The sequence below is a fragment of the Phycomyces blakesleeanus genome, assembly GCF_001638985.1.
Source record: "Phycomyces blakesleeanus NRRL 1555(-) unplaced genomic scaffold PHYBLscaffold_5, whole genome shotgun sequence".
Taxonomy (NCBI): domain Eukaryota; kingdom Fungi; phylum Mucoromycota; class Mucoromycetes; order Mucorales; family Phycomycetaceae; genus Phycomyces; species Phycomyces blakesleeanus.
This window is the reverse complement of record NW_017265138.1, coordinates 46,131-72,152: the sequence shown is the minus strand read 5'-3', so window position 1 is coordinate 72,152 and position 26,022 is coordinate 46,131. Positions and strand designations below refer to the sequence as shown.

At 34.8% G+C, this 26,022-nt stretch overlaps 10 protein-coding genes across 10 annotated transcripts; 6 read left to right on the top strand and 4 right to left on the bottom strand.

Annotated features, from left to right (window-relative positions):
- Positions 1-1,517: 1,517 nt before the first annotated feature.
- PHYBLDRAFT_180111 (hypothetical protein) lies at positions 1,518-3,026 on the top strand. The gene has a single exon (XM_018438262.1). The coding sequence runs from the start codon at positions 1,673-1,675 to the stop codon at positions 2,825-2,827; it is 1,155 nt and encodes a 384-aa protein (XP_018294554.1). The 5' UTR covers positions 1,518-1,672; the 3' UTR covers positions 2,828-3,026.
- A 776-nt stretch (positions 3,027-3,802) lies between these two features.
- Positions 3,803-6,089, top strand: PHYBLDRAFT_142036 (hypothetical protein; the record flags this gene model as incomplete). Its single annotated transcript, XM_018430732.1, has 3 exons — positions 3,803-3,843; positions 3,928-4,655; positions 4,789-6,089. The coding sequence occupies 3 exons, from the start codon at positions 3,803-3,805 to the stop codon at positions 6,087-6,089; spliced, it is 2,070 nt and encodes a 689-aa protein (XP_018294553.1).
- Positions 6,090-8,004: 1,915 nt separating this feature from the next.
- Positions 8,005-11,613, top strand: PHYBLDRAFT_185738 (C2H2-type zinc finger transcription factor). The gene is made up of 8 exons (XM_018439134.1): positions 8,005-8,413; positions 8,686-8,779; positions 8,855-8,959; positions 9,080-9,227; positions 9,300-9,542; positions 9,598-10,594; positions 10,693-10,934; positions 11,078-11,613. Exons 1-8 carry the CDS (start codon positions 8,328-8,330, stop codon positions 11,545-11,547), a joined length of 2,385 nt encoding a protein of 794 aa, XP_018294552.1. The 5' UTR covers positions 8,005-8,327; the 3' UTR covers positions 11,548-11,613.
- Positions 11,614-12,156: 543 nt separating this feature from the next.
- Positions 12,157-12,665, bottom strand: PHYBLDRAFT_122757 (hypothetical protein). Its single transcript, XM_018428884.1, has one exon. The coding sequence runs from the start codon at positions 12,642-12,644 to the stop codon at positions 12,345-12,347; it is 300 nt and encodes a 99-aa protein (XP_018294551.1). The 5' UTR covers positions 12,645-12,665; the 3' UTR covers positions 12,157-12,344.
- A 3,079-nt stretch (positions 12,666-15,744) lies between these two features.
- Positions 15,745-16,567, top strand: PHYBLDRAFT_142033 (hypothetical protein; the record flags this gene model as incomplete). Its single annotated transcript, XM_018430731.1, has 4 exons — positions 15,745-15,931; positions 15,967-16,085; positions 16,154-16,240; positions 16,304-16,567. The coding sequence occupies 4 exons, from the start codon at positions 15,745-15,747 to the stop codon at positions 16,565-16,567; spliced, it is 657 nt and encodes a 218-aa protein (XP_018294550.1).
- Positions 16,568-16,661: 94 nt separating this feature from the next.
- Positions 16,662-17,740, bottom strand: PHYBLDRAFT_165036 (hypothetical protein; the record flags this gene model as incomplete). The annotated part of the gene is made up of 4 exons (XM_018435148.1): positions 16,662-16,968; positions 17,001-17,236; positions 17,302-17,396; positions 17,467-17,740. 4 exons carry the CDS (start codon positions 17,738-17,740, stop codon positions 16,662-16,664), a joined length of 912 nt encoding a protein of 303 aa, XP_018294549.1.
- An 89-nt stretch (positions 17,741-17,829) lies between these two features.
- Positions 17,830-18,135, bottom strand: PHYBLDRAFT_63283 (hypothetical protein; the record flags this gene model as incomplete). Its single annotated transcript, XM_018441099.1, has 1 exon — positions 17,830-18,135. One exon carries the CDS (start codon positions 18,133-18,135, stop codon positions 17,830-17,832), a length of 306 nt encoding a protein of 101 aa, XP_018294548.1.
- Positions 18,136-19,733: 1,598 nt separating this feature from the next.
- PHYBLDRAFT_63284 (glycoside hydrolase family 46 protein) lies at positions 19,734-21,287 on the top strand (the record flags this gene model as incomplete). The annotated part of the gene is made up of 6 exons (XM_018441100.1): positions 19,734-19,898; positions 20,061-20,206; positions 20,271-20,328; positions 20,441-20,747; positions 20,895-21,048; positions 21,119-21,287. The coding sequence occupies 6 exons, from the start codon at positions 19,734-19,736 to the stop codon at positions 21,285-21,287; spliced, it is 999 nt and encodes a 332-aa protein (XP_018294547.1).
- Positions 21,288-21,534: 247 nt separating this feature from the next.
- PHYBLDRAFT_30105 (hypothetical protein) lies at positions 21,535-22,921 on the bottom strand. Its single transcript, XM_018439958.1, has 5 exons — positions 22,744-22,921; positions 22,386-22,529; positions 22,034-22,173; positions 21,818-21,936; positions 21,535-21,720 (listed from the first exon to the last, which is right to left on the bottom strand). The coding sequence occupies exons 1-5, from the start codon at positions 22,809-22,811 to the stop codon at positions 21,616-21,618; spliced, it is 576 nt and encodes a 191-aa protein (XP_018294546.1). The 5' UTR covers positions 22,812-22,921; the 3' UTR covers positions 21,535-21,615.
- Positions 22,922-23,298: 377 nt separating this feature from the next.
- Positions 23,299-25,754, top strand: PHYBLDRAFT_180106 (hypothetical protein). The gene is made up of 12 exons (XM_018438261.1): positions 23,299-23,379; positions 23,446-23,559; positions 23,694-23,766; positions 23,851-23,871; positions 23,942-23,973; positions 24,081-24,246; positions 24,528-24,678; positions 24,819-24,860; positions 24,970-25,139; positions 25,225-25,289; positions 25,363-25,375; positions 25,503-25,754. Exons 2-12 carry the CDS (start codon positions 23,456-23,458, stop codon positions 25,539-25,541), a joined length of 876 nt encoding a protein of 291 aa, XP_018294545.1. The 5' UTR covers positions 23,299-23,379; positions 23,446-23,455; the 3' UTR covers positions 25,542-25,754.
- The last annotated feature ends 268 nt before the right edge of the window (positions 25,755-26,022 follow it).

Genomic DNA, 26,022 nt, shown 5'->3' with positions numbered 1-26,022 from the left:
TAAAATAAAAAGTTGTCGTCGTTTGTCGTTTGTCCTTTGTTGTTGTTGTTGTTGTTAAAATAAATTTTAAATTTTTTAAATTTTAAATAATTTTAAATGTATGTATGTATGTATGTATGTATGTATATATGTATGTATATATGTATGGGTATATATATATATATAATATGTATATATGTATATATGTATATATATAAATAGGTAGATAGGTAGGTAGATAGATAGATTGGGAAAAATTATAAAAAAATTATAAAATAATAATTTGAAGGTAGAGTGTTGGTTTTGTTAGTGTTGTATAATATTATTGCCCGTAAGTTTCCCTCCCCCCTGCTATTGGTACCCCGATAGTCATAAAATATACAGAATTTTTTTTTGGCTATTTTTTTATAGAGACTCTAACTCTCTCTCTCTTTTGTATGTTAGGATTTGGGGTAAAAGTTTAAAAGATTTTGTAAAAAGTGTTTTCAATCCAAATTCAAAAAAGAAATTGTTATAAAAGCAAAAAAAAAAAAAATTTTTAAAAATTTTTAAAATAATAAAAATAATTTTTTTTTTTATATTTAAATATTTTTAATATTTTTTTTTTTTCCTATTAAAAAAAAATTTTCCCGGGCAAAAAAAAAAAAAAAAAAAAAAAAAAAACTCATGAGACAGTCCCATAAAAATATATTTAAAAAAAAAAATTATTATTATTTATATTGTTGTATTGTAAAAACCAATAGTCGCGCTATTTCGTAATTTGTATGTATTTGTGATACAATTTGCGATAATAAAATCATCAAAAGTGTAAAATGCGATTTCTGTAATTTATTTTATTTCGCAAAAAATTGAAACAAATTTTCTTTATGATTTTAATAATAAAGATATACATATATATATATTATAGGATTGGAATGGGAATCAAGAATAAATAAATGAGAAATGCTCGATATAATAGAATAAAATTCAGTTCAGTTCAATTGAATTGAATTGAATTGAATATAATAGAATTACATTGTATTGAATCGAAACCCATTGTATTTCTAATTTAATTGGACTCGGCTCTTACCATACCTCTTCTTATTCCTTTTCATTACCGAAGAATTGTCATTCTTTACCTTGTCTTCCTATCCACAAGACACGTGTTTTTTTTCATCAAAAATATAAATAAATATATAAATATCTATATTTTAAGTACAATAATAGATAATAAAATCAAGAATAAAATGAGGATGGATATTGGACGATAAAATAAATAATTATAACCCGTTCACTCAATTAAAAAAATAAATAATAATGATAAAAAAGAGAATACACACAAATGGTGAAAGAAGTATATCAATATGTGTATGGCTTTGAATAAATGGTCTATAGAGCCAAAAAGAGAGAAAGGCTGGAGAGTCAAAAAGAGAAAAAGAAATAGAGAAATAAAGAACCAAGGTAGTCCTTACACCAATTATAACCTCCATTTTTCCTCTTTCTCCCTCCCTCCCTCAATTCTCTCCCTCCCTCTCTCTCTCATTCTTTCTTTTTATTTTATTTTATTTTATATATCTATATAATTTAATATACAATATATACATATATCTTTTGTATAATTCTCTCCTTCCCCTAAAGAGCGAATAACAATAGTTACCACTTCCAGTCATTTTCTAATTCCAACCCTCGTGCTGTACTTAATCTAGTCCAAGCCATGACTACTCAATGGCCATTGGACGGGATTCCATTGTTTCCGAATGAACTGCTGATGCAGATCATTTCCTTCACCAGTCTACCCGACAAAATCACCTTTCTGTTCGTCAACAGATACACTTATTGGCAGGTCAGTCAACAGGTCTATCGAAAGGCCATCTTCCCCGACTCTGCCACCACAGACGAGATAGTTTGTTTCTGTCAAAAGCACGGCAAGAGCCTAGAGACCATAAAGCTCCCTCAAGGCCACGCCCACTCCGACGCATTTTTCACGCTCCTCCTCGAACTCTGTCCATCCCTCAACTTCCTTCAGTCAAGCATCACCCCAAAACAACTCAACCGCCTCTTACTGCCTTCTTCTTCGGCATGTTTTATGCTAACCCATGTCCCCTGCACCGACCTATCCCTCAAAGTAGACGCAATCCGTTCAGACCACTATAGTCTGGTTGCCTTACCCTGCTGCTCATCCTCCTTTGTATTCCCCAGTCAAGCCATGCCACCCGACAATACCGACGGTGGCAGCATAACCCATATACCCCATTATTTCCATCACCCCGGCGCTCTCCAAAATGCAATCTTGCCCACTTTCGGACCAGATCTCATATCATTCACCCTCAACCCATATGATATCCTCACTGCCTCGGTTGCTCGCCTGATTGTTTCAAAATGTCCCCGTCTCAGATACCTTGTCGCACCAGCCGTCAAGGCCGAAGGTCTGTGGATGCTCCTCAGATGGTGTCATTCACTAGTCACAATTGTGGTTGGCGATCATAGTCAAGAACAATTAGAAGAAGAAGATGATGATGAAGAAGAAGAGGCAGAGGCAGAGGCAGATGCAGAGGCTGAGGATGAACGAGAAGAAGAAAATGTAGAAGGAGTAGAGGAAGGTGAACGTACCAGTAGACGTAGAGACAGAGATAGAGTTGGAGGTAGAACCCATTTGGGAATGAGAGAAGGAATGATACATAATGGTATCCGCCATCGAAACGACAATCTACCCTCTATTCGTTTTCGGCACTGTGTTGTTGATGAAGAAAATGCACGGGCTGTTGCAACCATTGAGCATCACAGGCGAGTCTGGTGTGTTCATCGGCAGGACGGGCGTCCTATGCAAGACCAAACATTATGGCATATTGGTATTATTCCCAAAGCATAAGCATAAACATATAAGCCTTTATATATACATATACATATACATATACATATATATATATAAAATAATAGGAATTATATTAAGAATAATAATTATAATAATTATATATTAATAATAATAATAATAATAATAATAATATGTATGTATGTATTTATTTTTATATGTATACCTACCATTACATTAAATGCATACATACATATCTATATACCCATGTATTCATATATCTATATACCAGTATACCTATATATCTATATCTATATATAATTGTGAATAGTGTAGCTGGTAGCTGGTAGCTGGTAGCTGGTAGCTGGTAGCTGGTAGTGTGTGTGTGTGGGTTTAATATGGTATTACAAGGCTTTGAAAATAGTTTTATTAATTGTCAATGATTGTATGTTACCAAGTTTAAAGACCTACAAGTTTTTTCTTTTTGGTAAGACAGAAAATAGAAAGCTCGATCAACTTGCCAGTTTGGAAGATCCACCGACCAATGAGCATGATATACAAGGTTAGACAGCAAGAAACACGTTGGCTTTGTGACATGTACAATCCAGTACACCACAGCTTTTACTCCATTTAAGGACCTCATTGTTCATATCCATTGCAACACCACACTTCCACGAGAGATCAGTCCTACCTTGGAAAGGCTCATATTGAAAAAAAATATAAAAATAAAGATTTTACTTTACTCTATTTCATATAATTTCTTTTTAAAGTAAAGATAACAAGGTGCGTATATTCTATTTCTACCCATACGTCAAACCCTACCAAAAATAATAAAAAAAATTATCCAAATGCATATAACAAAGAAATGAAAAAAATAAATAAAAAATTACACACACAAATGTGTATATATATATATATATATATTAGAAACTTCAATTCAATTCAACTCTTCTTCTACTTCTTTTACTTCTACTTCTTTTTAATCCTTTTATCATCCTGGATTCTTTTCACAATATCCCCTTACTCGCATTAACCATGTCGCTCCTTCTTCTTGCCTTTGCGCAATTAACAGGCTCGTAAGTCATGTTATTTTATTTTAATTTTTAATTTTTAATTGCTTTAAACATAAATCCATTAAATCCGGTGTAACAATTCTCTAGACACCATGTTCCGCCAAATGCACCCATAATGCACACTCACCAACTTCTTCAAAAAGCCAAATATCTCTACAACACACACCGCTACAAAGAAGCCTACCACCTATTTGCCTTTTCAGCCTTTGAAGAAAATCATGTCTGTCGAGAATATAGAATCAAATGTCTTATGGCCATTGGTGAATGGAGAACTGCTCTTCAAGAATCAAAGCATATGATCCGTCTCTACCCCACAGCTTCGCAATGGTATCTTGTCGCTGCAGACATTTGCCTAACAAGCCAGCAGTACAGAATGTCACGAGAAATATTGCAGGAATCTCTTTCAAAGGTTCCTTATGACGATAGCTACTATGCCGACCTCAGTAGACTCGAGAGAGTGGCTTATCAAGGCATGCTCGAGCTGGATTGTGCAAAGTGTATTGATGTTCTCGGCGTATTACCGTATGACCTCATACTCAATATCTTTGGACGTCTTTCACTCGACAGTCTCGTAAGAGCCACCCGGGTATCTAGACAGTGGAGAGAGTATCTGATAAACACCCCTCGGCTGTGGCATAGCCTTGACTTTGGATCCAAAAACAACTTTAGCCTCTCTATAGCTACCATAAACACATATCTTGGTCGGCTAGATGGCACTCCTCTCACTCATCTCAAGATTCATCACGAACAGCCCGACGGAGACAGTATATTGAAAGCAATCTCTTTACAAGCGTCACCGCGTCTTCACACCCTCGGTAAGTCAAATGATAATCATACAATCAATTTTTACTTTTACTTTATTTTATTGTTTTATTAAATGTGTATATAAATAGCCAAAAAAGGAACCAAACAATGAAATTAAACATCATATACTTATAATTTATTTAGACTTATCTGAGCTGACGTGTACACCAGAAATGTTTTCCTCGCTACTATCTAGCGTTGGATCTAGCTTGCACACCTTGCGATGGGGTGGGATTGCAATCAAACTAGACGACCTGATGCACAGTATAGCCAACACCTGTACTTCTCTCAAGCATCTCGACATACACGATTGCTTTGTCGCCTCTACAGCGCTCTCTCATAACTCATCCAACCACAATACTATTACGACTAATCCTCTATCACCTACAAATTCTACATTTGCATCCAATTTAACAAGCATCTCAGCATACTCTACACTGTCTATCAACACACTCGTACTCTCTGGCGTCTATGGCCTCTCGCCCTCTTACATGGCTGCACTTCTCCACCGTTGCCCATCACTGACCCGCCTAGAGCTCCAAAGATCTGTGCTGGGCATTTCACATGTACTCGCAACCCTCCGTACCTGTTGCCCATCTCTCAAGGACCTAATTTATCAAAGCAACCGGTATTACGAACCTAGCCGCGATTTCGATGATCAACAACAAATACAACAAATACAAGAACTACAGGATCTACCAAACACCGACAGTCTGGTTTTGGAATCAACAAATCTGATTCACATCCCGTCGTCTTCCTCTTCCTCGGCTTCCTCTTCCTCTTCCTCCTCCTCTTCCTCCTCCTCTACCTTGTCGTCCCTACCATCAACCTTACCAGTCTTATCGGTAACCTCTGAAGACCAGCCTAAAAAAATCAAGCTTGGGCTTGGGTCTGGTGACCATGTTCCCTTGCGCGAGATTTCTCTTCGGAAAGCAAATGGCCTGACAGACGCAATGGTTGATCTTGTATTGTCCGAGTCGCTTGGTTCACTCGAGGTTCTGGATCTTTACTCAGCAGCCGGGATCTCAGACAAGGCCTTACGTCAAATTATCAGCCATGATGAACAGATAGTATCACAATCAACAATAACAGCACCACTGGCTGCTTTGAGACAATTGACCTTGCATGGTTGCACAGGACTTTCTGAACAAATGATTCTCAGCATTCTCAAAAGAGCTCCAAACCTTGTTCACGTTGATCTTTCGGGCCTAGCTACGGTTACAGACACGATCCTGCACTACATGGCCAATAATAGTAATAATAATATGGCAGCTCTTCAGACACTTGATCTATCCGACTGTCTGTCCGTGACAGATAGTGGAGTCCGTAGTCTGGTCGACAGTCTGTCTAAGGGTAGTCTTAAAGAGTTGACTCTGACAGACTCGAGTCTCTGCTTGGACACACTTGTCTACAGTGCCTGTAAGATAAGAAAAAACCCTTTCTAATTATCGTAAAATAATAGTAATAAACATAGTCATCATAATCACCATAGTAATAATAGTAATAATGTCTATAACAATAGCTTATTTCTACTGTAAAATACATTCACACATACAACCATTTACAAGTATATAATACATCCTAACCTAAATCCACACAAAACATAATATATTTTTTTTGTAATCTTTTGTATTTTATATACATTCTTTTTTTTTAAAATAAAATAAAATAAAACTCAGGACACATCTTTATTTCTTCAAGTAAATCGGTTCAATAAAATAGCACTATCCCAATGCTTTAGATGCAATATTTATATAAAGGAAGATAATTGAATGACTCTTCTGGCATTTCTACTTCTTTTGTACTTTTTTCTTTATAGCACTACACAGTACAGCTTAACGACTAGTATATTAATATGATGGACATTTGATCTCTAAAGATAAAAGAAAAATTACGACTATTGTTTAAGAATCTTCCCTATTATTTTTTTATTTTCTATATATTAAGTTATTAGTAGAATTCTGTATGCCAAATATATAAATATATATAATACATAAGTTGATAGCTCCCTTATTATGAGAAAGAAGAGTGGGCCTTGCGGAATGTACCATTACTTTATAAGAAACACGCTTTCGACTCTGCTACTTTTGCTTTTGTGATAATCTCAAGGCTTAACAGGCTTATATCCTGCTTTAATTGATCATTAACCTTTAACCCTATGATTATCATTCTTTTCTGTTTAATTCCAGTCGTTGCATTCGGTTATTATTTCAAAGTAAATAATAATAATTATATTAAATTAAATTAAGGTTGTTTAACCACCATCTTTAAAGGCAGCCTTTTCCTTATTTGGTTTGTACAATGCTGTATGGGTGTGATATATATGACCTATTTCTTTCTTTCTTTCTTTTTATTAATTATTTGACTGTATTAGAGAGCTTCATCTACTGTTATTATACTAGAAATAAGTACCTTTTCTTTTGCACATTCCAAATTTGCCATCAGGACAAGAGGTTCAAAAAGAAAAGAAAAAAAAAACAACAAACAAAAGCAAATGGCAAATGACAAATAAGTAAGGAACAGAAAAGAATTGTCCAAGAAAGTTTCAAGAGAATAAAATATTTCTTCTTTAACTGTATGGGCTCACGGTAAGATATGCTAAGGCATGATATGATAGAGTAGAATAAGAGTACAAATCGAATGAGAAACAAATGAATCTCGTGCCTCATCGAATGTAGGATAGTAGAGATTTATAATAAAAAAAAGGAATTATGGTAATTGACTTGATGAGTCGTATATTTTACTGGAAATTCATTCGTTTTATCTTCTTCTTCTTCTTATTCTTTTGCATTTTTTTGCTATATGTATATACAGAAAAAATGGTATTTCACGAAAGGATTATGCTTAATGTTGCGACAAGAATAACCAGGTTTAAATCGTCTTTTATTTATGTAGAACATTATAAGGCGGAAAGGATCAAAAGCTGTGATTAATGTAAAATGAGATAAAAAGATAGTCTAGAGAAAAGTAAGCCAGATTGTAGGATGCATAAAGGTGAATTACAAATTTTGCTAAACGAGTTTCTTTCTTGTTCATAAATCAAAAAGAACAAGAAAAAGAGGTGTACCTTGGTGATGATGACGCAAAAATAAAATAAAATTACATTTCCATATATAGGAATTTTTATATTTTAAAAAAAATTATATATATATATAAATAAATATATACATAAAATAAAGTAAAGTAAATAAAACAAGAGAGTGTATGTAAATTGTGTGTGTGTGTGTGTGTGTGTGTGTGTAAAGTGAATAAGTGTGTGGTCGTATTCTTTTTGTTTTCTCTCTCTCTCTCTCTTTTTTCTTCTTCTTTAATTACTATATAATACATATATATATATATATATATTATATTTTGCAGTCAGAAGAAGGAAAAAAAAATATTATTATAGTTGATTTCTTTTTCGTGTTTAGAACAACTTGCATCGCGTCTCTTATTCATCGCAATCATTTATTGATTCCTTTACTTGTACTATTCTTTAACTGAATCAATCGAAAGAAATTACAAAAGACGACAACCGAGAAGAAAGAAATAAAGAAATAAAGAAAACAAGGCACCAACTACGTTATCTATTTCTTTTGAATGTATATACATATACATATTATACATTACACAATATATAATATATAATCGATCCAATCAACACATTACAATTGTAACTTCATCTTGACGGAAACGAATTCACAATGTCTCAACCTGTGGATGCCATTGACAGAACACCCGAATACGAGGAATTTATGCGACGTCTAAAAGAGTTCCACGAAAAGAAGGGGTAAAGCAAACGATCATTAATAATAAATATGATGGATAAAGAGAGAGAGAGAGAGAAAAAGAAATAGATGGATAGAGTGTGCGTGTATGTACATACGTATATCGGTAGACGAATTGGATCGTTTGTTACTTTGGATTCAACAAAACAAAATTTATACGAAAAAAAAGAGGAACCGCTATCATATGTTACGAGCACAGAGCTCATTTATTTACTTTGGGTATTTTGTATATATACTTGATGTTAATTTCTAATGATCTGTTTATCCATATTAGATCTGTACTTCAGCCTGAACCTGTCCTTGGGGGAAAGAAGCTTGATTTATACCTCATCTACAAAACAGTTCTTGAAGCAGGAGGCTATGACAAAGTAAGAATTTTTGTAATGATTGGTTGTTGTTGTTGTTGGAAATGTCATTGTAACAAATACCATACAAACTATTAGGTAACATTAAATCGTGGATGGAAACAAGTTGGAGATCCTTTCAATTTCCCACCTACTTGCACAAATAGCGCTTATATTCTTAAAGGCGTATTTACAAAAAATTTGGTAATTAGTGACAGCCAGAATAGACTATTTTGTTCTTTTTTTTTGGAATTAGACATTTCTATATGTAGAAGAGGAAGTGTGAACTGAATATTATACTTAAATATCATATCATATATTTAGCTTGGATGGGAAGAGGAAGATTTTTGGAAGAGACCTTGGAACCCACCAAAAGACATGGTAGATCAAAAACAAAACACAAAGACTGGATCACCATTAGTGAACGGAACAAATACAAAACAACGGGACTCTGCACGCCAGACAGCTACAGGTAATCAATTACTTTTTTTTTAAAATAATAATAATAATAATAATATGTAGAAAACTAACAAATCAATTCTAGCTTTCACACAACCAGCCTACAATCCCAGTGTATATAACAATAGGCAGCCTTATAGTTATAATCCCACATATCCCGGAGTTCCAGCTCCCTATTATCCAACCGGTAAGCAGCACCAACATCCTCTTCTTTTTCCTCCTCCTCCTCCTTCTCTTCCTCTTTACCATCATCAAAACCACTACCACAACCAACAGCAGCAGCAGCAGCAGCAGCAGCAGTATCAACAGCAGCATCAGCATCAACAGGGTATCAGTCTTAATTCTACAACTTCTCCCAGATCACTCACATATGATTTTAATAGCCATGTTTATGGACGAGGAATTCCGGACCCGGATTCTTTTGGCTCTCAAATCCAACCTTCCTAATGAAGTCGACTGGGCCTTTAACACTCTGATCAAGTTCTCGTTTATCTCTGAAAACTTTAGTCTCGATTTTATGCCAGTTCTGTTGGACCTTTTGCTTGGATTTGCCGATCCATTCTTTGATCGACATGTTCGGTTTTTGATGAAAGACTACAACAATAACAGGGATGAGGCAGAGGAAGCAGAGTATGAAGTCGAGAGACAGGACGACGCCATGTTCAGCACCAAAGAAGACCAAGAGTTATTTGAACGTGTCCTCCAAGTCTTCCACATCCTCCGCAACTTTTCGTTTCTCGACATCAATGTTCGTCGCCTGGCCCACCAAGAAAAACTCCGTCAGATGCTCTTGCTCGGCATCACCCTTCCACCAGACTCCCAGTACGCAGAACTCACTCGCCACTGTCTCGACATTCTCGAAAATATTGCGCCCCAGGTCATCGTCAACAGTCCCAACCATCCGTTCCTCACCATCATCTCTGGCCTGCTCTTCACCAACGACCGGGCCTTGATCCTAGGCGCCATCCGATGGCTGACCCGTGTGGCCGTGACAGAGATCAACGAACGGGTGCTTAGTGTAGCCAATCCAAATATCGTAGACCGACTTGCCCAGCTGCTTCTAGTTGATGACGAAGAACTGACGGCAGCAACCCTAGAGTACTTTTATCAGTACTCTGGACTTCACGGAGACTTCTCGATACAGTTGGTCCAGTTGTGTCCCGGAAACCTGATTGGCCTGTTGGTAGGCTTCTTGTCTTACAAGTCAAGTCTTGTGCCTGCATCTGCATCTGTCAACAGCACAATCCACGGCATTCCGTCTGCACAATTGAGCAACCCGACCAACAACTCGAACAAACAAAAACCTCAACAAACAGCACCATTGATTCCAGATCTTACCAATTATGCTCATCTGGATGAGCCATACCGGTGTCTAGGATGGTAAGCGAGGTTTTTTTTAAATATATATATATTTGGGTGTTTGGTTACTGGATAAAAAAAAAGATGAGTTTAATAATAATAATAATGAATATCAATAGGTTAAAGGAGCGTTTGGAAAGTGCGACAATTGAGGATACATTGATTCTCAAGGCTATATACTCTCAGTATCAGACTCTGTTTGGACTCGAAAAACCATTGGGCGTCAAGGAATTCTATACTGTCTTGAAGATCGCATTCCCACAACCTCCTTCTGTTGAGGCTACAGTTGCAAGTGGAGCAGCACCTCTTGAAGATTTAGTACTACATAATATCAAATATGCTCCTGCCAAACGTCCTGAAGGTAAGTCTAGAAAGAAAGAAGGAAAGAAAGAAGGAGCAAGAGACTATATATATATATATAGATAGATAGATAGTATTGGATGATAAACATGTCAAGTAAAAATGTAATAACAACCAATTTTTTTTCTATTGGTATGCTTTTAGGACTGGATTGTCGTTGGAGAGAGTGTGAGCTTGGATTCGAAACAGAAAGTGACCTTCACAGACACATTCTAGATGATCACATTGGTGCTGAAAACACTGATGGTGAGAATACTTCTTCTCCTTCTTCTCCTGCGTCGTATGCTTGTTGCTGGATGACCTGTGATCGAAGTGGATTCCCGACCAGACAAGCAATAATTCAACACATGCGCACTCACTTTGCAGCCAAGCCTAGCAAACCCCAGCCGGCTGCAAAAAAGAGAGATTTTGTGATCGATTCGATGCCAATGGACGATTCTGAAGTGTCTGGTGTTCCACTGACAGCAGCACTGTTGCTACGGAACCTGGTCAAGTACAAACAGCATCATGAATATTATATTCCGTATGAAAGCGAGCTCACACAAATAGCCGTTCAGCGACCAAGGCTGGCCAAGTACATTCTTGCTGTTCTCAGTGCACTCGAAATCAGCTAAACATATATATAGTAATAATCATCATAATCATATTAATAATATATACACACACACATATATATACATACATAGCAAAGGCGACATCAGCAACCCTCCCTTACCTCTCCCTCTCCCTCTTCTTCTTCTTCTTATACTACCACTCGCCAACCAATGGACCAAAAACCACAACATGATAAAACAAAGCTTAATTGTCAGAGAAAGAGGAAGAAGAATATTATCTCTGTTTGTTACACTCTATCTCTTTCCGTCAATTTACTTCTTGTACGCCAAAAAAAAGGGCAAAAAGCAAAAGCAAAAGAAGAAACCTATCCAAATTTTGCGTAAACATTCGTTAGACCCACACACACACTTTTATATATATATAATATTCATATGGACATTCATAAAAAAATAAACACATATAAATCTTGTTGATGATTTTCTTTTTCCTCATTTTTTATGACTTGACATTTCTTGAAATATTTCCTTTAAAGCTTTAGAGAGGGTGATAATGAAGAAGGATTGAATCACATTTATATTTTCTGTCTATATATCTGTCTATTCAATTGCTTGCATGCCTTTAGTATCAAAATAAAACTGAAATATCAAGAGAAGCCAACATGTATATTTGATTCAAAGGAATTGTATTTTTTTTTATTTATTTATTCACGCAGGACATTTGGACAATATAATATGGGACAATTGAGGGGAAAGCGGATTTCATATACACAAAAAAAATATAGAAATATAGAAATATAGAAAGGGAGGGAAGAAAATATGGGTAAAAAGAAAACGTATAAAGAACGAAGTATCACTCTTTAAGAGTTAAAGTTCTTCTGGGCTTCACCCTTCTTCTGCTCGACCTTGTTGCCGGCCTCATCGGTAGTGTTTCCAGTCAAAGAGTTGTAGGCACCCTTGACGGCACCAGAAACCTGGTCAGTCAAACCCTGGACATAGCCGGTAGTCTTGGCAGTGGTCTCCTCGACGTGGCCAGTGCTGTTCTGGGTGTTGCCTTCGCGCTTGAGGCTGTCATTACCAACTGCGGAACCAACGGTTTCCTTGACGTTGCCCTTGAACTGGTCGGTCTTGCCATCGGTGCGGGAGGGAGTATCGATCATTTTTTGTAGTTGTTGTTAAGTAGAGAAAAGCTGGGAAGAAGATGCTTTGTATAATATCGAAAAATATTGGAGCTGATGAGGGTTGCTTTTATACTTTTTTTTTGGTGTCTTTGATTGATTGGTTTATTAATGGCTATATAATATCATCATATAAAGAACGCAACTTGACGAAATAAGAGAGAGAAAAAAAGAAGTTCCTGATATTGACAAGTCTACATGATGCTCTTGACGTTGACCTTACATCATTTAACACACATTTTTATATATATAAAAATCTCAATTTGGATTAGATGAACCGAGAAAACAAAATGTCGATTTCTCTCCGCAATCGAGCTTTGAAATATACGTTGAAGATATAAAAATTATAGTATTAGTTTGGCAATTTTTTTTTCCTGTCATGATTTCATCCCCGGATTATCACTATTTTGGCTTAGTAGTTCAAATTATAGCACAAAAGTAGGAGTCGTGATCCAAGGATATGGGTTTGTAAAAAAAAAAGAATTGTTAAAAGAGGTCCAAAGACTGTTGTCATATTTAATCCATATCGGTAAAGAAAGGAAAAATAAATAAAATAATGAAATCAGATAGAACTGAATAGACCTTTCTATTATTGCTTTTGACACCCAAAAATAATAATACTCATAATCATATTCTCACACGCCAGTCTAAAGTAACCATAAGAAGAATATTGGAATGACATGCTGTTTTTTCCCAAATACATCAACTACAGCAAGTATATTCAATGCAAAACATATTCCATAATTTGTTTCATTCTTTGTTTATTATGGCATATATTTGAAGAAGTGTCTTGGCTGTATGCTGGAAGGACAAGAGAGAATATTACAAATGATTCTCAAACATATTAACAATAATAATAATAACAATGATTTTTTTTACCCGCCACCATCAGTACGGATCTTTAGTTATCTACTAAAATCTAGCGCAGTAAGATTTTTCTGACTAGCTCTTATGGTATCAAGTATTAAAAAAAAACAGTCGCTCTACTAAGAAATACGAACCACATGATGACTAAAGCCCACAGACTATCTATGGGTATTATTTTAAGGATAGACTTGTACAAACTCTTCTACCAATGGCCATGTATCATCTTAATTCTTTTTTATTCTTCTTCTATTAGTATTAGTATTCTTAACTCTAGAACATATATACATTTCTTTAAATATGTATTAAAGTCAATTAAAAAAGGAACGGCACAAAAAATGAATGAATGAAAATCAAATATACAGTCTTGATGTATATACAGCTTATTATCTTTTCTGGTGCAGATGCAGACCGTAGAGGTTAAAGTAGTAAAATAATTAGCTGCAAATATAATCTAAAGAGAATCAAGATATCCAAATTCAATGCACAAAAAAAAGCTTGCGAATTGAGTCAGGAAATATTTCATTTTGATGTCTTGGAGTACTTTAAAGAGTAAAATATCAATTTTATTATATTTTACACTTATCCCCCCCCCCCTTTTTTTTTTTTTTTTTTTTACTAAACGGTGGAGTACTTGGCCAGGTTCCATATAAAAAATACAAAGATGGACATTAGTCAATGATATTTGTTTTGTAGTTGAGGACATCAAAATGCAAAGGCAGAAATTTTGTGAACATTTGATGTGCCAGCATCTTAAGTTGAATAATAGGGGGTTTCAACAGTCCTTTAAGCTTTTAAGCTTAAGCTTTGAGTTTTAAAGTATTGACCAATAATACGTAAGAGTTACTAAGTGTTTTTGAGTACCCTAAATGCTTCTCTCGGTTCTATTAGGCATTGTGATAATAGGATATAAGTTTAAAGTAGTGTTTAGAGGCACAGATGCTTGCATCAAGTATTTATTAAATTTCTAAAAAAAAACAAAATCAAATTTAAGTAAGGATGTATTAAAAGATTAAAACTTTCGAACAAAATCGTTCAAGAGTTTTAGTCTTTTTTTTTTAATGGTTATAGCCTCATTTCAGCCAATCATTTCTCAAATTTAAACTCAAAAGCCTAAGTTTAAAAGCTTGAATAACTGTTGAAATCCCCTAATAATTCCAGGGGTTTACTAGTAAATCAGAGCCTGTGGCTCCCTATAAACACATTTATATATATATATATATATATATATATAAAGTGTTATAATTTACATATAGAGTAGTGAAATCTAGATCTAGGAGCAACATATGTTTTCATATTTGTAATGTCTACATCTTCTTGGACATCAAATTCCTCCCCTTTTTTTTTACGTGGCTATAAGGATTTTAATCCAATAAGATTGCTTGCAGAATTTAAAAATTCTGTGGAATCCGATTGAGTACCCCTCCACTGTACAAGGGTTCAAAAGCCAATTTTATGCAAAAATTCAATAGGTTTGATATATAAAATAAAATAAAAATCTAAGCCTCACCAAAGACTATGTTTGAAATCCTCATTACTTTGTTTCTTCGATTATTCAGTTGCTTAATATTGGCTTATCTATTGCTTTATGTTAGTCAAGTATTTATGCTTGGAATACAGGGTGACTCAGCCTCTTATCAAGATCCCTGTATTTTATTTTATTTTTACAATTTTACTGTTATTGGGAATTTGAGTATTTGTATGCAAGACAAGAAGAAAAAGAAAAAGATGATGATTGAATATGAAACAGAAACAGCAATGAAAGTGTAATAATCCCACAATATCTTTTATTTTTTATTCCTTTTATTATGCAAGAGGACATAATTCAAATAAGAAATCTACAAGAATTCGTAACGTATTACAATTGTTTGTCTGGATTTTAATCAGGAACAACGCATCTACCTAGCTAATTTAATTAATTAACGGATTAATTAAAACAAATGAATAGAGACGTTTGTGGACTCAGATTTTCAACTTTTTGCACGAGCTCATTGCCTTAGAAAGGAAACCCGATGTTACATACACATCTATATAGAGACACTACTCTACCAAACCTTATTCAAATTGGTAGCCTCTCATATTCGTTTATTTTCTGCTCTAAACTAACGGCAAGCTGATAATTATAACACCGAAAAAAGTCACTTGTAATTTTAATTTTATAAACATCCTACTATCATAATACGCGTTTTTACCACTTTTCCTTCACTTGGTTTTAAACATGAACGCACATATGAATACTTTCGCTGCAGACGCTCCCATCAGATTTAATCACAAGATAAATCTGATCGCTGGAAGAGACAGACTCCTTGTGGAATCGTTGATCCACCGACACCCCTCATATGCTGGTCATGGGCAATCGGGTGCTGCCTGGGATGAAATCCTCAAAAAGGTCAATGATGCCGGAGGTAAAGGCAACGAAATTGGTGTCTCAACACTCAAGCAGAGACACAAGAATCTGGTCAAGCAGTTCAAAGCAAGACAGGCCCAAGAAAAAAAATGACAGGGTCAAACGAGAGCTACTCTGATCTCGATCAGCTTCTCTTTCAGCTTGTTGAATTGGTAATCTTCACGTTGTATTAGGTATATTCGTCGAATATCAATGTGTTTAATACTATAAGTTTTTAAAGGAGGCTGAAGGAGATCGGGGCAAGGCCATGAAAAAGCAATTGACTTCCGAGGAAGAAGTCCAGAAGCAGGCAGCTGCAGATAAAGTCGTGGAGAGAGCGACTTTATTGAAGTCCAAAAATCCGTTGAGAGTTGTTGAACAAAAGAAATAGACAGATAAAGTAGAGGGCAGTTCTTCTGGACATCTAGTCAGTCAATCGACGGCCGACTTTTCTGATGCCAGAGAAATGTTGAAGTCCTTTCGGGATGAATTGTCCAGTATGGTGGCTGGAATAAGTGATGGTGAGGTACTTACCTCAATGCGCAGGTTGGAGGAGAATGTCGAAAGAGGATTTCTGGCTATCGAGACAAGGCAGAGAACACTGGAGCAGAGACAGGCTCGTTTCGAGTACAATATGCAGAGATACCTGCTTTAAGGTCTTAAAAAACAATAAAAATATATATACGTAAAACATGTCATAATAGTCATCAAATTTCTTCACATTACAGATAGTTTGGAGTAAAAAAATATTATTGGTTTAATAATCCATAAATGTACTGCTCTGGTGTAGGAGGAGCAACACCGTACTTTTTGCTTGTCTGGTTTCCTCCATTATAACAGACATGGAGGTTCTTCAAGAACGTTCCAACAATATAATATAGTCCCACTGGGGACTGACCACTTCTTTGGGTCTGTGAGTACTTTAAGAAAGCCCACAGACTCCCGACATGAGCAAACTCGTGCTCCGCGGAAATTCGCACAGCAGACATACTTTTGTTGATAGCAAGTTTTTGCTCATCAGCCATTTTTAAAACAAAAAATATATAAGCCATAAGACTTTACTGTCAAGATAGATAATTATACAATACTTATATCTTCTGTAAAGAATCATCATATGGTCTGATGTGGTACATGCCGGATCACCATACAAGTAATAGCATAGACCATTTATGCTTGTAAAGTCAAATGCTACACACATCATGACATCCAATTGACTTTCGCAGTACATGCACACATTATGATTTCTATCACAGTCTAGCCTCATGATGGACGAAGTAATACCATCAGGTGTTACCACTGCTTGGTACTTCAAACCATGTCCTCGCTATAAAGAGTATATAAATTGAGTAAAGACATGTGTCAGATCTATATGTCCAATCTTTCACTCACGTAATGGCCATTGTATGCCCCCTCTTGATCAACAATGGGCCTTGCTATCTTATTGAAGGTTCCATCAATAAACCCAACACAGTACATTGCCGGTGCTTTTATCCAAATAATATATAAAACGTAAGTACTATTAAACTAATATTATATTTTGCAAGTGTTATTTACATCTTTCTCTAATGGCTCGGCTGAAGCGCATCAGGTTTGATTCCCGGAATTGACAGTAGTCAAACTTCAAGGCTGAATAGAACTTAATATAAATCTTCTCTATCATTTCATTGAAGATGACACTGAGAGTAGACTTTCCCTTTCCAAAGAGCAGAGATAAATCTACTAAGCGAGCAGGGAAAACCATTCTGCGAAGCACAATCATCAGAGCCAGTGTCATTGGCAGAGAAAATTCACTTGGAGTGCCTTTTCGAAAGTAGACGATGTCTCCCATTTCAAGAAGAGTGGCCAAGGAGCGTATCTGGTTTTATAAATATATTAAATTAGTACTTTTTTTTCTTGAAAGCAATGATTTAATTATACCTAGGGCTGCGTGAATCTAAACAGAAGTTTAGAATCTTCATCAGACAAGGTGCTTGGGCCTAAGCAACCTTGACAATGCAAGGAGACAGCTATGCGTTCCCCTTCCTGCTCATGGTCTCGGGCATATTGAGCAAGTGCTTCTTGAATTTCTTCATTGGTGGGCTCTTGATCTTCGTAAACATCTGCATGTTCCTCTTGCTGTTCAGGAACAGATACCCATCCTCGCTCTTGTTCTTCAGCAATACGCCGAGAGCTGTGATTTATGTAACGATCCGTTAGTTCGATAATAGGATCAAAACGAGACATTTTAAGATTTTGTTAAAGAAAAAGGGAAAGGTGCTGCCCTTTCAAGTAACGGTAATGTTTTCGTTACTGAATATCAAGCCACAATTGATAATGACAGCTTGTACGTTTAGTTAAAATGAATGTCCTACAATTTTATGTAACAGAAATAAGCTAAATACGGCAATGCAAGTTGAAAATTTGAGTTTCAAAAAAAGCCTTTTTTAGCTAATATTCTGTGCAACTCTACAAATCTGAGTCCACAAACGTCTCTAATAAATGGTAACGTAAAAGAAAATCCAAAAAAAAAATGACCAACAAGAACCCTTCCTTAAAGTTGCTCTTCTTTGTCCTTATTTCTTTATTTCTTTCTTCTCTTTAACGAGTCAAAATGTGTAGATAAAATATATAGCATTGATTGCTGTATACAGCTTGACTCCAATTTAGTCCAAATCTAGCCATTTTTATCAATTACAAGATGTCTTATTTTTTTCATTCACCAACTACCTTTATCCCATCCTAATATAGAGACAAGTAACAATGGTTAACAAAGTTCCTCTCTCTCTCTCTCTATCTCTATCTCTATCTTTTTCTATGAGTGCGTGAGTGTGTATGTGTATGTGTTTGTGGATTTATCAAATAATAATAGACATCTATAATCAACAGATTCCTTTATTTTCATTGCTTATTTGACGTTTGATTGTTTGGCAGTAAGCCGATAAAGTACAGCTATTATATAGTCTACCAAAAATAAAGTAGAATAAATAAATAAATAATAATTATAAGCATGTGCATGTGCATTTGTTATTATTGAGTGTCAGTTGGCGTGTGAACATTTATTATTGATGAGTAGCTAATTTGAATTAAAGTCAAAGCATTAATGGTAATCAAATCTGATCCAATTAATGACAGGGTGCATTATAATAGCAATAATAGATAAGTCTCTTTATATATATATATATATAATACCAGGGCTTAATAAACTCAATGCCCTCCCCCAAGGGTTCACTGATTTTGTGATTCGGGGTTTTTTGGGGGTTTTTTTTTATCTCAACCAAATAAGAACAAGGTTAATTTATACACGGCCAAAAGAAGAAAAAAAAATGAATGAAGAGAGCAAAGTGGTATGCTACTAATTACAATTTGTACGCCCATTGTACTTATTGCGTCTTTAGAAACATTATAATAAAAGTTTGTGCTTCAGATCATTCAATTGCTATTCTACACGCTACTTTCTCAGCTTTCTTAGCAATGTACTTTTTCAGCGAGTCTGGATCTCAAAGGAGACACCAAGAAGTTTTGTAAGGAGAGAAACAGAAAAGGTGTGTGTATGAGAGAGAGAGAGAGGGAAAGAGGGAAAGAGGGAAAGAGGGAAAGAGGGAAAGAGGTTTGAATAGAGTTATTAGAGAACAGAAAAATCAAATATATATATATAGGGTGCGTGTGTGTGTGGGATAGAAAGTACTTTACATACATACAAAGTACATCAGGGACATATATATATAAAGGGAGGCATGGTTCACTTCTCCTTTCTTTTTATATTCTTGGTCTTTCTTTCCAACCATTTACCATTTATCTCTATTAAATATATATATATATATATAAATAAAGAAGAATATATAATGCTATCTCTCATATTAAGCCATTCGAGTCGGATTATTCTATTTGGCCTTATCCTACTTGGACTTGTTCAATCAGGATATGCAAAGAAGTACAGTGCATGCCAAGGGAAATTCACACCTAATGAGGGGATCTGTGCAAAATTCAAGTTTGGCGATGGCCACCAGGTAATTATAAAAAAATATAATAAAGTAGTAAGCGAACCCTATAGAAAATAATAAGAAATGTTGTATTTACTTTGATTCTTTCTTTTATTATTATTATTATTATTATTTATTAATTAATACTTATTTTACTGTTGTATGTATGTGTGCATATATGTTTTGTAGAGAGAATGTATTACCCCTAAGAACGGAACTACATACTATAACCTTTCAAAACTGCCAAAGGTTACATCTATCGACGATCGCACTCGAAAAATGTCGAGCCTTATAACCAATGTTTTTGAAGAAGGAAGCACTAATTTTGCATTTGCGTAAGTATTTACACGCATTATGTATATACAGCAAAGCCGTTTTTTTATTAACAGATTATTAAAGATCTTGTGTTGACATTGGAGATTTGCGTGGCTACACATGCGGATACGTTGGATTCACAGTGAGTTCTCTATCTCATTCTTCTGTACTCCAATATGTATCTATGTATAGTATTTACTCACCCAATTGTTTCACTTTTACATATATATATATCTTTATATTCTATCAATTAGACAGGAACCAATGACGCCGAAACGGTCATCAAAGCTTACTCAAAAAAGAATCCCAATAATGCATTCAAGCCTTACCTTTCCAAATTAGCCAAAATCAGTGCCCTGCCTTTCTGTGATCGAACCGGAAGAGGAACCACAAAGGGTCTCGAGGGGTTCTCAAAGGCATGGAAGACCGAAGCTTGCCGTAAAGGAGAAGCATTCCCAAAGGTTCAAAAAGACTGGGCATACAATAACTATATGCTCCCCAGTGCACGTTATGCAGCCGCATATGGAGTCAATAGTGCCCTTGGAAGAGCTATATTCTATGGTAATTTCTTCTTCTTCTTTACTTTGCTTGTATTGTTTGAAAAGATATAGAGATAGATATATATGAATTAATTAAAGTAAAATAAAAATATTACATGTGTACTTGTATATTTATACTCTTTATTTGCTTTTCTTTTGTATTCTGTAGACACAATCATTCAGCATGGTTATCAATATGTAGAACAAGACATTAATATCGTTCGAGTTCTTACATTGACAGGCGGTCGGAAAAAGAACGAGACTGAACAGTCTTTCTTGACTCGTTTCCTTACCACAAGACGCGAACTTCAATGCTGTTATCCGTATGTTGCCTTTCTTGTTTTTTTTTAGAGAATTAAGAATAATTTCTAACTTTAACTTCATTCTTTTTAGAGATGATGTCTGGCCCGATAGTGCCACTCGTAGTGAGGATTTACAGGGGCTTGTCAGCAAATTTAGCACAAATAAGGACCTTGCAAAACCAGTCAAACTCAAGAACTTCGGTGTCACAGTCAAGGGCACAGAACAAGACTTGATCGACACCAGAAGATGTAAAAAGTAAACAGATTATATAATATACACACATACAAGAAGCTTTGAACAAAGTATAGGCATTCCCATTTTTTTTCATAACAACAACAACAATAATAATGTTATCTAATAAAAGAAAAAGAAGAAGAAAAAACAATATAAAATGTATCAACAAATATATCTTTGATGATCTTTATACAATTAATCGGCTGCTTCTTTGCTTCCCTGAGTGAGTGGTTGAGATGTGTCGTTAAAGAAGCCTAATTTTAACAATAGATTTATCTATGACATGGGCTTTATTCTTCTTTAAAAAAGAAAGAGAAATACATATATGAAAAGTTTGCTAATTGTTTTTTTGTTTAAAAATAAGCAACTGTGTGAAGAATAGGGAAATTTGGATTCTTTTCTGTGTAGCGGTCGATAATGTCATCTACATCAGCGTCGATATCAAACGAAGACTCGATCTACAACACACAAAAGATAATGCAGATTAATAAACCAAATCAATCAATAACGTATTTCATTTGAGTACAGCAATGTGCGTATAATAGTAAGATTTACCATTTGAGCCAACTGTAAGATAGCTCTGCCGCCCAAGGTAGCATCTTCATGATTATCCTTGATTTCGACATTCATTACATGTGTACTTTTGTTGAGAGACTGGCCACGGTTGGATAAATCTTGTAGTGATAATTAAATTAAAAATGAATTCCTCAAGTATCAAACCAAAAGCCAAAAGCCAAAAGCCAAATAATAACAAAAACATAAAATAGTTACCTTCAACAACTGCATCAAAGCATCGTTCTTCACATGTAATAATAACATCATAGGTATCTACAGATTCTTGCCAACGTTGAGGAGCGTCTTTAACTTTTCGGTTTCGATCAAGCATTGTCAAGAGTCCATTTTGTGTATAGCTATACACTCCAAAAGAACAAAGAAAAGAAAGAGCAGTAAAATAAGAATCATTAACTCAAGCACATTAACACCCAATAATCTCTTTTTATTTTTAAATATTTTTTTTATATAAAAGAAACTAAAGCATACACTTCTTTTAAAACATACACACACACACTATACATAAATAAAATAAAATCACATATGTATATACACGTATGTATCTTCTTACAGCTGTTGATCTTTGCCTTCTAATTCTTGATATACTTGATCATAAGGTGTTCCGAATGGATAGATATTTGGCTTATCAATCGAAGGACCTGGTAAGCGTACCATTGTTCCTGTACCATAGGATGCTACATCGAATCCCTTTTTACTAGAAAATTATATACATATACGTATTACATATATAATTTACACAGTATTAATTTACGTGTTGCAAGACGTCTTATTATTATTATTATTAATAATTATCTCTTAAAGGTCATTTCCATTCACAATTTTAAAAAAGAAAACCAAACAGACAACAATAATATACATGTATAAAAGAGAAAATAGAAGAGTGTAATCTGACAAAGAAAGATAATTACGCAAGAACATTGTGCGCCTCCATGGAGCGATTCTGATTACTCGCGCAAATAACAGCGTATTTGACCATCCTTTGTGTAATCTAATGTAATCTAGTGTTTGTTGTTGTTGTTGTTGTTGCTGCTGCTTCTTAATCAAAGCAATAAATGTACAAGATCTTTGGTTTTCTTTGTAGTTTAATTTATATATGTATATATATGTGTGTGTGTGCTATATTTTTCTTTTATTTTGCAGCCTCATTTGATCTTCCTTATTTGTTATATATATATTGTGTTTGAATCTCCGGTTTATGAACCAATAAGAGTCACAAACCCAATGAATTATATTTTTTTTTGGAGTGGTGGTTGCCGTCCCGCCGCAGTTGGCTGATGTTGAGGCGACGGTGATGGCTGCTGCTGCTGCCAAATAGGGTGGTGAAGAATATTAAAGAAAAATAGATAAAGCCACGTCCTCAATTTTATTATAAGAATAATTAATAAGATTTCTAAACTCCACTTCCTTTGTACAAGCGCTTTATCCCAAAAAATAAAATAAAAGTGTCTGTTTCTCCTGTACTTGTTTCTCCTTTGCAAACACACGTACACGTACACGTACACGTACACGCACACGCACACGCACACGCACACGTAAAAGTAAACGTAAACGCACTTATACCCACACTTGTACTCGTACTCGCATTCGAACTTACACACACAAACGTACAGACTATAACAAATGGCTACCATCAAGCAAATCAACAACTCTGCTGAATTCCAGCAATTATTAACTGCCACACCTGCTGAAAAGCTTATTGTGGTCGATTTCTTTGCTACTTGGTGGTGAGTAGAATAATCTTATATATATATAAAACGGGGATAAGGACTCTCCAGATCAAAACAAAAGGAAAAAAAAATAAAAGCAAGGTTTAAGGTGAACACGACAATAATAATTTTCTTTTCTTTGATAACAATAGTGGTCCCTGCAAGACGATTGCACCTCTTTATGCACAGCTGTCTTCCAAGTACCCCAACGTCCAGTTTTCAAAAGTAAGTAAAGAATAAATTCTTTGGGTAAATATATGTATATATATATATTGTGCTTGTGTGCTAATTTGCTTTTAATTTATATAGGTTGATGTAGATCAAGCAAAGGTTTGATAATATACGCACTGTATATGAAACAAACAATGTACTGACTATGTATATATCTTTATGTGTATAGGACGTTGCATCGAGCTGCGGAATTTCTTCCATGTAAAGCAATTGTTTCAATTTTACCACTTGAATTTGAATCAATTATTATTAATAATTAGTGATATGTATCTATTATTATTTTTTCCTTTTTTTTCTTGTTTTAATAGGCCTACTTTCCAATTCTACAAGGCAGGTAACAAGGTGGCCGAGATGAAGGGAGCAAACCCAGGCCAGTTACTTCAGTACATCAAGCAGTATCAGGGTGATGCCAGCGGCAGTGAAGGAGCAGCCTCTTCTTCTGCTGCTCCCGTAAACTATGGTGTACCTGGCCATGTAAATTCAACAAATATCATTTTGTTCTTTGTTTGTGTTGTTATTCTTCGTTGGATCTTTTGAAGAAGAAGAAGAAAAGATGTTTCAATAATCTACAATTAATTTATACTTGATATTTAATACCTTTATTATTATATTATTTTTGAAAGAAAGAAAGAATAACTTACACCCAAATCTCTTCCCCCCCCCCCTTTTTTTTTTTCTTTCTCCTTCTATGCGTATACATATATACTGTGTTTTTTTGTGTGTGTGTGTGTGTGTGTGTGGTTTTGTATTATTAGTCTGACTTGACAGAGTTCATTACACCCAACCAAATGGATGCCTTGAACCAGCAGGAAGAACACAATGTCAAGAACATTTTCAAGAACAATGATGCTTACCTCGAGAGTGATGTTGACGAGCAGTTGATCATCAGTGTTCCTTTCAACCAACGTCAGTAACAAATTCATTTTTCTTGTAACTTGTATATAATTATTATTATGTAGTAGTAGCTACGGGGAGTCAAATGAGGTTTATTTCTAAAGATAAAGAGAAAGAATTGGTCTTAAACTAATCACAATATATCTGAACAGCCGTCAAGCTCCATTCGCTCAAGATCAAGGTTCCAAGCATTAGTAAGCACAATTTTACCCCCCCCCCCCTTTTTTTTTTCCTTTTTACATAGATACATTATATTGATGTATTAATTAAATTACATTAAATAAAATAAAATAAAAAAACTAGGCCATGCACCAAAGACAATCAAGTTGTTTGCCAACCGTCAGAACCTTGGATTTGATGATATCGATTCTATCCAGGAGACACAGACCATTGAACTGATTCCTAAAGACTTTGAAGAGAACGCAATTATCAACTTGAGATTTGTTAAATTCCAGAACCTTGTCAACCTTGTGGTGCGTACATATATTATCTTTAGAATATGTGAGGGTGTTTGATTCATTATAATTTAACTATAACAAAAAAAACATGTTGCTATAGATTTTTATTGAAGACAACCAGGAAGATGAAGAGACCACCAAGATTCAGCAGTTGATTTTCATTGGGTAAGGATAAATATAATAAATATATTTATTTATTTATTTATTTATTTATTCAAATTTTATAATTCAAATATAGATCTTCTACAGAGGTAATATGTCAAGAGCGATCATGACAGTGATAATTATAGTATTGGTAGCTGTAGTAAAGAAGTTATGTCATGACAATTAATGGATTGTGTAATTATTATGAATGATTCTTTTTTTTTCTCTCTCTAGTCCACTAACATGGGTGACCTTAAAAAGGAAGAGAACTAACTATAAACTCGCGCATGTACACTCCTGCAAGCACACAAGCGCACAAGCACACAACAGAAACATTGATCAATATATACTTTTTTATTTATTTATATATCTATCTATCTGTTCATCAATGTGTATGGTCTATATTCACAAATTTTCGTCTGTCTTCTTATTTTATACAAAATGCACACAAAAAAGAACATTCATTAAATATATAGAATTATGAAGAATCCTGCTGTCTAAAGCATATATATATGTATGTATATTTTATATACTTTATATGTACATCTAAATGATTGCAATATATAAATCAAGTGCTTTTGTTTCTATTTTGAGCTGATGTCAAATCATCACAAAAAACTTGAAATATAATATATGTATATATGTATATATAGAAAAGAGATAGAGAGAAAAAGAAGAAGGAATTTAAAGCCTGTGCGGTTTTGTGTAAAGTGTAAAGTGTAGAGTGTAGAGTGTATAGTGTGTAAGGTGTGTA